This window comes from Chroicocephalus ridibundus, chromosome Z (genome assembly GCF_963924245.1).
Source record: "Chroicocephalus ridibundus chromosome Z, bChrRid1.1, whole genome shotgun sequence".
Taxonomy (NCBI): domain Eukaryota; kingdom Metazoa; phylum Chordata; class Aves; order Charadriiformes; family Laridae; genus Chroicocephalus; species Chroicocephalus ridibundus.
This window is the reverse complement of record NC_086316.1, coordinates 34,423,729-34,435,071: the sequence shown is the minus strand read 5'-3', so window position 1 is coordinate 34,435,071 and position 11,343 is coordinate 34,423,729. Positions and strand designations below refer to the sequence as shown.

The 11,343-nt window shown below is 40.7% G+C and overlaps 1 protein-coding gene across 3 annotated transcripts in view; it reads left to right on the top strand.

Moving 5' to 3' along the window:
• Positions 1-9,256, top strand: part of CPLX1 (complexin 1) — a 106,410-nt gene extending 97,154 nt beyond the window's left edge. For all 3 annotated transcript variants that reach the window (XM_063320633.1, XM_063320634.1, XM_063320635.1), the window contains exon 4: positions 4,392-9,256. In XM_063320633.1, coding sequence (XP_063176703.1) covers positions 4,392-4,589 — 198 coding nt within the window. In that variant the 3' untranslated portion in view covers positions 4,590-9,256. The remainder of the gene's footprint in view (positions 1-4,391) is intronic.
• The last annotated feature ends 2,087 nt before the right edge of the window (positions 9,257-11,343 follow it).

Here is an 11,343-nt window from a genome sequence, read left to right as displayed (position 1 = left end):
TTTAATAGTATACAAACACTGTAAAATATGATAGTTCAACCATGCCAATAGCAGATGTAATTGTGTGAATAACTATAAGAATCTTAGCAGCATAAAATTGTGGTAAATATTAGTAGCATAACGTTATGGTTGTTTTGTTGTGGTTAACCCAACCGGCTAAGGTCAGGAAGACCATCACCAACAGGTCTTTTGAATCTCTATCCAGAGTATGGGAGTCCCAGGGGCACCCTTCCTAGCATATCAGTGGGAAAGATATTAATTTTGGCAGCAGTTTATTCTCAGACTCCAGGGTCCTCTGCACTGATTGATAATCTTCTGCTGGTCCCACCATGTAGTCTTTAAGTTGTCTTCGTATGCCTGACAAAACTCCTTCTGTATTTCCTTAGTTTCTCCAGATAAATCACTTGTTGTTCCTAAGGAATCAGTTCCAAATATGATCCAAAGATAACTGCTCACTTGCACCTTGATTGCAGCTGTCTTCCTGGAGAGTTAATTCCATAACTGACCCAGAGATAAGCAGTTCCTGCTGCAAGTGTCTTAACTGTGATGTTACTGCTTTATTCATTCTGTGGCCTAGATAGATATGTTCATTTTTAGTAAGCAATGGTTAGCTTGTCATAAGAAATGGTAACTATATTTGTGGTTGGTCGAGATTTTAGCTGCAGGTCCACCTTGGCTCAATAGTGCCCCTATTCCTTGACACACTTACTGCCATTAGAGTGAGATCGAATTTTCACCGTGTTTCTAGTTCATGCACTTACTTTGGCTTCTTCTGGAAAGCAGAAGGAATAAGGAAAGAAAGACATGGGGAGGAAGTTGGCGGCAGCATTGTTAGTCTGGTCTTTTCCTGACATGCAGTCAGTGAATGTGGGGTAAACCAAGGACCATGGTATTTTTTTCCTACTCTTTATACCTGATGACTGAGGACTTGAGTGCTCCAGTATTTTACAACATATGACCCGGTGAAAACAATCCTTATGTGATGGAATAGTAATGACTTTGTGAGCAGCAAGGTGGTTCACATACTTAAAAAGTTTCAGTATCTTACTGGATTATGTCCATAATTCTACATTATTAACTATATGGTGGCAAGGGACCTAAGGAAATATGTCAGCACAGACTGACAGGTACAGTGCTAATACCTTCATATAATCTTTGAGCATTTCATATATTCAATCTTTTCATATAATCTCTGTCCTAGCACACAGTAGCACTTGAATGGTTGTTTTTGTTCCACAGTTCCCTGTGGCATGGGTGTTCATCAAGTTCATGAGCTAGAACATCAACCTGCCGTGAGATGATATTTGTTTTGAGGTGGAGGATTTGAAAGCATGCAGGAGACCTGTCTGTTACTATAATTTGTGTTGTATACACTACAGCTCTTCTCCTCTAGCTGGCAAAGGGAGGCAAAGTCTGTAGATAAACTACATTGGGAATCACCTAGAGACATCTACCTGTGCCTTGAGAGGGAGAATGAGTATCAGCCAGCCGTACAGACTGTCCACAGCATAGCAGTGTATGTCATCCCCCCTGCAGTGGTTACTGGTCCTATGTTGGATCTTCTTTGTGGTGTTCAGCCCTGTAACTACGAGTTGATCAAATGCTTCCTTTGCCTCAGATGTGAATGGAGATATCATTTGTCTTGAATGTCTCTCCCATGAAATCTGTGTGACTGGCATCCACCAGGTATAGAAATCATGACAAATGTCCTTAAATGAATATTTTGGTTTGAAAGAACTGGTTTAGAGAACTAGGGGGTTTTGAAGTTATTGGTTTCAGCCTTGCAGGCTGTCATCCTAAATCTTGATGATGATGGAGAAAGGAAGCAAAAATACTGCCTTTGCTCAGAAACGTTTAGGAGTTTCTTGTGAAACCCAACAACCCTTTGAAATCACAAAGTCATGACTGCAGCAATGCATTTTTTGCTTTACTGGTAAACATTTTGGTCTACTCTTAACAGTAAAAATGAAAAGAGCATACATTTCATTTCTATTCAGCAGTACTATACTACTGATACTAGAAAATACAGAGTACTTTGTACAACATAATTCTTTGATGTTTTTGAAATCATATCTAATTTTCTTTTCAAAGTTCTTTTCAGGCTTGTCATGCGAAATGTTTTGCTGGCTTTTGCATCCATTTGGGTTAGTTACTTTATGGTTCTGATGTACTGAAAGCAATCTTAATTCCATTTGGTACTCTAATTAAAATTTATGCATAAGTAAAGGAATGGCTTTTACAGAGCAATAATTTTGAAGCTGATAGGTGCTACAGCAAATCTGAATGCCTTTCCTTTTCCTCACAAAGGTCAAACACCTCCCTTGAGTAGCTGAAGTGAAATAATTGTAAGTAATTGTGCAGGCGCTTGTGAGGTCACTGGTGGCTGAGGATCTGATAGGGCAGGAACAGGCAGGTGTGAGCAGCTATAAAGGTGGCTGGTTAGAAGGGGAAATGACTGAGCAGAAGAATGTTCCTGCCAGGCTGGGAGCTGTGAGCCTAGGGATCTGCAGCATCCTTGAAACACTCAGCTGGACCCTTTGAAACACAGCTGGGCACTGAGAAATGGGACACCTCCTGAGTCTGCATTGATGATCACAAAACCAAGAAAGTTTAACCTCCCTCTATTGTCAGAAAAAGCGGAAACAGTCTGGGAAATTGAAATTGGTCTGAATAAACAGAGCAGGTGTCTAAGCAACCTGATCTAGTTGAAGACATCTCTGCTCATTGCAGGGTGGTTGGACTAGGTAACCTTTAAATGTCCCTTCCAACCTAAACCATTCTATGATTCAGTAATAAAGAGGGTAGCTTACAGGTATCCTTGTTGCTGTAGGTTTGCATCTGACAATTTGAGTTGATTTTTTTTAATCATCTGTCATAGTAATCTCCAAAATTTCTGTGCAAACATTTATGGAAATAGCAGCAAAACCTGAGAATTAGAGAAAAGTATGGAAGCTGAGAAATGATGAGGGTTGGTGGTGCAGAAATGGTTTTTCTTGAACACACCTTCAAACCAGCAGTTGGAAAGAAAGTCCTAGTCACTGTGGGAGCTGTGATACTACAGCACTACAGCACTTCTCTCCCTAGTCTGATTCACTCAGGCATATCTTTACTTCTCAATTAAATATAGCATTTTGAATATAAAATCATAAAGTGAGATTCTGGTTACTCATGTAAAGTCTTAGTAGCATACCTTTAGTTCTTAATGAGAGTAGCAAATATCGGGTATCCATAGGCTTAAGAATGTTTCTCTTCAGACAGTGTGAGTCAGCTTTGCCCCGAGAAGTGCAAAGTTCAGTGTGCAAATACAGACAAAGTTTCTTATGAAGGTTTATTTCACAAAGAGATCTTTCTGTCCCACTTATATCACAAGAACAGAGAAGGGCCATGAGGATGATCAGAGGGCTGGAGCACCTCTCCTATGAGGACAGACTGAGATAGTTGGGCTTGTTCAGTCTGGAGAAAAGAAGGCTCCGAGGAGACCTCATAGTGGCTTACCAGTATCTTAAGGGGGCCTACAAGAAAGCTGGTGAGGGACTTTTTAGGATGTCGGGTAATGGTAGAACTAGAGGGAATGGATTAAAATTAGAGATGGGTCAATTCAGACTGGACGTTATGAAGAAGTTCTTCACCATTAGGGTGGTGAGACACTGGAACAGGTTGCCCAGAGAGGTGGTGGAAGCCCCATCCCTGGAAGTTTTTAAGGCCAGGCTGGATGGGGCTCTGAGCAACCTGACCTGGTGGGAGGTGTCCCGGCCCGTGGCAGGGGGGTTGGAACTAGATGATCTTTAAAGTCCCTTCCAACCCTAACAATTCTATGATTCTGTAATTCTGTAATAGGTTGTGTAGGTTATGTCCTGCATAAGAATATCTAAAACTGTCATTTTCACTGCCGTCTGCCTGTCTGCCCTGTCCTGTTTGCTTTCTTTTGTGGATAATTATTTTTTTCCTGGTTTTGCCACTTCCATAAACCTTTACTCTAAAATGCTGCAGATGAAATTTCAAAATCTTTGTGGATGATGGACTTGAGCATCAGACGTGTTAACACAAAAAAGGAGGATCAACACCGGTAAAATACCACCCCAAGACTTTACTAAACACAGAACTTATATTGTCTTTGCTAAGCCCACAGCTGTATAGTCTCAGATTCACTCTCCTGCATGTTTCTGAATGATCTGAGCATTTGGCCATCTTCTCTTGTGAGAGCTGTCCATCCCCTGAGCTTTACTTAGTGGCGAGATGTTAGGATTGATAATTTGGTTGTCTATGTAAAAGAGCAAAAGCAGAATATTAACAGTGATGTTCATACTACAGAATATGAGGCACCGTATGTGATGGCTGGCTTCATCAGTCGTGTTCAGTGTGACTGACAATGTGTTATCTTTCCCCTGCAGTATGGGATAAAGAAGAAGGAAGAAAAGGAAGCAGAGGCCCAGGCCGCACTGGAAGCTAACGCTGAAGGGAGTCTGACGCGCCCAAAGAAGGCGATCCCTCCTGGCTGTGGGGATGAGGAGGAGGAGGAGGAAGAGAGCATTCTAGACACAGTCATCAAATACCTACCAGGGCCCCTGCAGGACATGTTCAAGAAGTGATAGCTGCAGACTGTTAGATGGGCATAAACAGTACTGCAAAGGATTTCTCTTTTGCCCAATGGGGATTTACAATCTTGCCATCCATCATGCAGCCCTCCCCACCTCTGCCCTCTACTGCTCACTAGGACTCCCTTCGCTTCCCATTCCCTTCTGACTGCCTCTTTCCCTTCCCTCCACCCCAAGACTCATCCATTCCTTTTTTGTACATAGTCACATCCAGTAGATGCCTCTGAATGGATGTAAAGATTAAAAAGCTGCAGACTACACAAATTTTATTATAAGCCATAGTACTATGTATGTTAAATAAAGCAACTGTACATTAAGCATAGAAAAGGAACAACCTCACGTGCATTTCCATTGAAACCAGGAAGGAGTGTTCACTAAATGTGAACAGTGGCCTCTTTAATTTTCTTTGATTCTCTTTTTATTATTATTTGATAATAATTATTAGTCATTTTTATTAATGTTCTTGTTGATTGGCTCACATTAGCCAATTTTTGTGAGCACATCTGCCCTTGGAAGGGGTATCTCAGTTCTCCCGTGGAAGCAGAGCTTTTCTGTTTTAATTCCATCACTGGCATAAATAAGAGATCGTTTGGAAGGTAAATCACGTGTGACTTACACAGCTGATATCACTCAGAACTGTGGAAGGAGTGAGTCATCTTCCCTCAGATGCTGGTAGATGTTAAATGCCTCAGAATCTAAGCAAGAGTCATGTTACTTTGGGAATTAGCCATACACTTATCTTGAAAGATAAGATTTGGTCAGACAGTTGCCATACAAGAGCTGAAAGCACAGGAGAGTGCATGGTGCTCTGGTAGAGGACCTCCCCAATGCCTTTGAAGTGAATGACTAAGGACATAGACCATTCTGATTGACTAACCTTTCTGTTTCTGCCAAGTGCCATATTCAACTATCCCATTCCCAGCAGTGCTTGCAGGATGGATATTTGGTTTCCAGTATATTGTTGCGGCTGTGTCCTGCCCACCCCTTCCTGCAGTGTATGGGGGAGTGTGGTGGCATGAATGTTAGCCATAGCCCTGGAGATTCAGAAATCCTGAGCATGCCTGCTAAGTATCATGCTAAATTACTGCATTGCCTTGGGAAGGTCACTTACTTTTTTGCCCTGCCCAGCTTCTCCAGCTGTACAATTTAGGTTTCAGGCTCTGCATAAAGTAAGGATACTTCTCCAGTGCTGTGCAGGAGCTACTTAATATTAAAACAGTGTGTGGCACCCCTTGATGTTAGCAGGCTGGAAGGAAATCTCTCTCTGACCATTGTCTTTGTTGCCTTTCCCAGACACAGGTACAGAGGGCTTCTCAATACAGCACTGTAGGTGTTGAGTAGCTGCATAAGGTAAGCCAAATTCTACTGGAGATGTTGACTTGCTAGTAGATACATAGACTGTCATACATAGACAGACTTATTTTGAACACAAACGCTCATGATCAGGTGGCTGGTTTGTCATCTGAAGAGCTGATACTGGAGTTTTTGCATTTGGCTAAGTCTCTGTAGTTGATGTGAGAACATCATGCAGTCTCAGTCTCACAATCTTGTAAGAGAATCAGGGTTTGTTTGGCAGAACTACTAGTGCTTGTCCCTGTCACAGGAACAAGAAAGGTGTCCTAAGTACATGGAAGAGATTTGGAAGCAAATACATGCTTTCTACTGACAACAAAAAGGAAAGCAATCTCAGACACTTCATTATGTACCTAAATTAAGCATTTTACTTCAATGGAACTTCTTAGGTGCAGTTGTTCAGTTGAAAAGAGTTTAGGCAAATATCTCAGTACTTTCCTGAATAAGAAATTTTAAAAGATATTTATCATCTTTTCAGGTAAGCAGAAGAAATCTGCACCATGGTTAAGACAGTGAGCTTGTGAATCCTGTGACTTTTAGTAGCATCTCTCATAATAGGGAAAAAATATTATGAAAAAGAAGAACTATATTTATTTTTCCCTCCTCACCCTATTCTTATTAAGCTATGATAGTCCTTGCTTCTTCACAAATAACTTCAACCATAAGTTTCTATGAAATCCAAGGCGGAGGCTGAAGAAGTTTGATGGATGGACAAGTCAGACCAGCTAGATACAACTTATTTCAGGCTGGATCTACAAACAAGACATGTTCCTTTAAGTACAAGCTGCCAAGGACTCCTCAGAGGAAAGAGAAGGCAGGTTTCACTCTTTCAAATGGTATCAGTGTTTTTTGCCCTAACTTTCATTTAAAGCATGAGTGTCTCCCCGCTAAGACGTTAATAACGCAGGGCACTCTCTGTTTCTGAATCAATGCTTGCGTTTAGCATAGAAGTGTTGAGCAATTGACCATTTTCTAGGCAGAGTGTCCTATTCACCCCATGCAAATTCAGCTGCTGGTACTGTGAGCCTATTTAACTGAAGCTCAAAGAATTGAAAACTCTCCTGTCACAAAGGCAGCAGCGGGTTTGATGCTCTAGAAAATCCAGCACCCCTGAAAGCTAAAAGGCAGAGGCTGGCTCTTTGCTTCAGCCACTCATTGCTAGCAAAATCTTCTAGCCCAGATCACACTGAAATACCGACCTCAATGCTTCTGAAATGCTCTGACTAATCTCTGTGGCCTGCATCCCCTAATACATAAGTAGAACCAGCAGAACAGGAAGAAATATGCCCTTGCTAAATGAAACACATCCATTCATATTTTCCCCTGGCCTTGTGCTGGAGAACTGTGAAAAAAAAACCAAACAAACAATTAAAGAATGAGCTCATTCAAGTTTGCTTTGGTCTTTCTTTACCACTTGCCTGTGGACCTTTCTCTAGCCCTCACCATGGATCCAGTTCCTCATGCAGCCAAATACTGTTCCTGACAGAGAATCAGAATTTTCTGCCTCGCAGAATGTTACTGCCAATTGTTTGTTTATTTTCACAGTCTCTCTGTCAGCTTGATGTGCATGTGTGTGCCCACGTGTGGGGAAGATGAGGAAAAGGGAGAAGAGAGAGAAGGGAAGAACGTTCGGTATTATTTTTTCTAACTGTGCCTCTGCAGCTGTGCCACTGAATGACTGGTCTAAGTCAGGATCTTGTGTGGCCTGTGCTCTAATTTCATTAGCAGATAGTGCTATCCCTGGGCTCAGAGCATTAAAAATACTCCTTTTGTGAGCTGAGCTCCTGAGCTGTGTGAACATCTGGATCCAAACCCTGAAGAGGGCCATAAGTACTCTGTGCTGAGTTTGTTAGGCCTCATGCCAGGGTCACAGAGCAGGAGGGAAAGGGAAACATTAAATAATGTTTGTCAAGTCGTTTTCATTGTGGGAGCTTCCCAGCCCAGCCATGTCATCACTTCTGTACCTCAGCTTTCCACACACACAGCGGCCCTCCCTCCATGGACAGCAGAGAGTTTGGCCAGATGTAAACTGGTAGTTCCCATTTTAATTTTCCTTTTCTTTCTATAAAGAAACATGGCAGAAGATCTATCATAGGTACTGTACAGGTTTTGCCTCACATAACTTGTTCTGGCACCTCACTTGAGTTCTGGACCTCTCCTCAAGTCGTTCCACTGTCCCTGAAGTGCCTAAGCCATGCTGAACAGAGGTCGAGAGCAGGCACTCTTCCCTACCTTCTGCCCACCCATTTCCCTTCCTACTCTGAACTGGCAACATAGGACAGACATCTTTGGCTCATGTATGGATATGAGAAGCAATGTCTCAGACACTTTCCCCCTCAGCACCAGAGCAGGTGCTGAAGCACTTAAACAAGACCAAAGAGAAACATGGTTCATTGTTTGGATTCTGAATATCTCTTTGTCTTTCCATGCTATTGTTTTATTTGCATCACTGCTCTGTTCAATCTCAGGTAAATGAGGTCTTTTGTTTTTTTAACTAGTTTTTTATTTACACAGAAAGGTTGGTGGCTAGACACTTCAGCCATTTTCCTTCACAGCTCCAAGACCTTATTGGTTATTAAAAAAAAAAAAAAAAGTCAAAGGGCCTCCACATTTGGAAGGTAAATGATTTAGTTTGCCATTGACCTTGTGAAGTCACATTTATATTTAGAGAAAGCCATATGAAATCAGACTGCAATATTAATTATGAATGCTATTCTTGTGTTTAAAATAAATAAAACAAAATATAAGATCATGTGCTAATTCACTTTGGAGTTCCTCTGTCTATGTTTCTAGTACCACACATTGGCTTAGGTCCCTCCCAGCCCCCCTCTTTCATCATGAAAGACCATACCAATGCTGCTGAATACATCTTTTTGGAAAGCTTACTGTGCTAGAATAAGCATTGTTAGAAACTAGCTGTTGTGACCTCAACGTAATGTCTTATGTATCTGAAAGTTGTCTGTATCTGTTCTGAATATATGTTATCAGGATAATTGTTTCTCCATGCACTGAATTAGTAAAATGTTTCAGTACTGTCATTGCAAAATTGCTTGTTTTCTCTCTTTCTCTCTCATACACAGAAAGAAAAATTCAACTTAGCCATGCATTTTCTAGTAGAAATGCTCCCCAGCTTTCTTTCAGATGCATGCAGTACTCTCTAAGCAATTAGAAGATGATTTATAGTAGAGACTTTGTGAATGTGAATTTCATTTGTTATTTGCCTGCTACTTTTTCCTGCATGATGTGGGTAAATGGTATGATGTTATTTTAAAATGGAATCACAGCCAATAAAAAAAAAAAAAAGTGATTTCATATACTTTTTGCAATGCTTTCCTGTGAAACTCCTACCAGACTACACTTGGAAATCAAGTATGGCTTCCGATATACAAATAGAATGGTAACAGAATCAAGGAGAAACATGGATATTATTTAAATGGATAAGTAATCTTTTTCATTTGTCAAAAACACTGATGAGGTTTGATGTCAACGGGTGATTATAGAATTTTAAATATGTTTTGCTATTAGGAATTCGTTTTCCTTAAGAAGGGCAGAACAACATTCCTTTGAAAGAAACACAGGCACCTAACTATATTTTAGTGAGAATAAGTTGGGTTCTTAAAACAAAAATGTAAAAAGCTGATTTGTGGTGACATCAAATATATCTCTGGATCCAGAATTTGTGATATTGGTGGCCAGTTGCACACAGCTAAGCTTCATTTTACTTGCTCAGGGACAAATCATTAGTTGTTATGTTCAGCATAAAAGCATTGCATCATGTTAGAAAAAGAAAGAGACCGGTGTGGTCAAGGGAGACAGTTCAGATACCAAAGAAGGAAAGCAGGTGATTTTGACAGGCCTCATTTTGCAATGGGGGCAAATTATTCTTTGGAACTGTCTTCAGCTTTCTTACTGAAAACATACAGAAGGATAATTCCAGCGGTTAAGCTGGTGCAATCTACATTTTCCCACTTTAAAAGTACACTTTGTCAGGTAAAACATTCTCCAGAGCAGAACAAGACAAAAAGAAATCAGCAGGCACATCACTGGCTCTGGTGAAAAATCGCTCCAGTTACAGAGATGCATTAGGAATCCACTTCTCAGACACTGGTACTGGGATACAATTATTAGTCCTACTGCAAGCTCTCAGCCTTCACTGACAGCAATGGAGGCATAGACCACGTGCTTGGGGAAGGTATTAAACTTCTAAATTAAAAGCTGTGTGCAGTAATACTCACCATTTGTTGTCCTGACTAAGTCCTTTTTAATGGTTTCATTTAATTTTCTTCCTGAAATACCATGGATGATCTAAGCCTCATAAAGCTCTCTTTGAAAATGGGACTTGAATGAAGGCTACTGGACAATGACGGCACAATGCTGTCCTGTGTATTGGCATCCCAGGAGGTTTGTGGCAAGCATCAATAACGCCACTTAAAAAATCTCAACCAAGATTTTTAATTCTTCCTCTCCAACTGTCCCTGCTCTCTTCAGGAAAAACAAGGTTACAACTGCATTTGGATATTCTGTCTTGAAGATAGCTCTGCTTAAGCCTGTCTCTGGTGATTTTATAGATAGTTTGAGATAGGTGGTGAAAGCACAGCTGAGAAAGACAAATGGCTGGAGTATGTGATGTCAAACATCCATGCTTTCTTGAGCCTTCAGTGTTTAGAGGAAAGCAGAATCTGCTAGTGCTGTGGGACGGAAACAATTTTTTCATCTGAGATTTGCTTTCCTCCCAAACCAAACAGCAGCAGCTGAGGGTGTTTTGAGTCAGAAAAGGACTTCTTTAAAGCTTATGTCATGAACATTTCAGCTGGACTATGAGATGTTTAGAACATGGCAAGCAACAACTACCTGAGTGAAAACGTAGTTCAGTTCTTCTTGATTTTTACTAAAAAAATATTTTAAAATTTACACAAAAAGGAACATCATCTTTCCAATTTGTCAGCTACTGATCAAAGAAGAAGACAAACCCAAGCAAAGGCCAGTCTGCATGAGAACAGACAACGTCTACTGAGATGGAATCAAGGTATTAAGATTTTATATTCTATTTCAAATTTCACTTTATTGGTGCTGAAAATAGCCAAAGTATGTGTACAATCACCTTGAATTTGGTTATATAATCCAACTTCCTGAAGGCCACGCATAATTGAGACGGGATTCTTTACTATGGCAGTTTCATAGCCTGATAAACTGTGAATTTTCTGCATACATGAACCCACTATCTTGCAGCTGGCTTTTAAACTGTAGAAAATGAGACACCTTTCCAAGTTTCCTTATCTTATCAACAGCTGAACAGATCCTCGTTAGATATTCACCCCTCAGTGGCAAAGAATTGCTCTTTTTGTGAAGACTAAGCATGGCAAATCTCAGACCAAATGTGAACATTTTAAGGTGA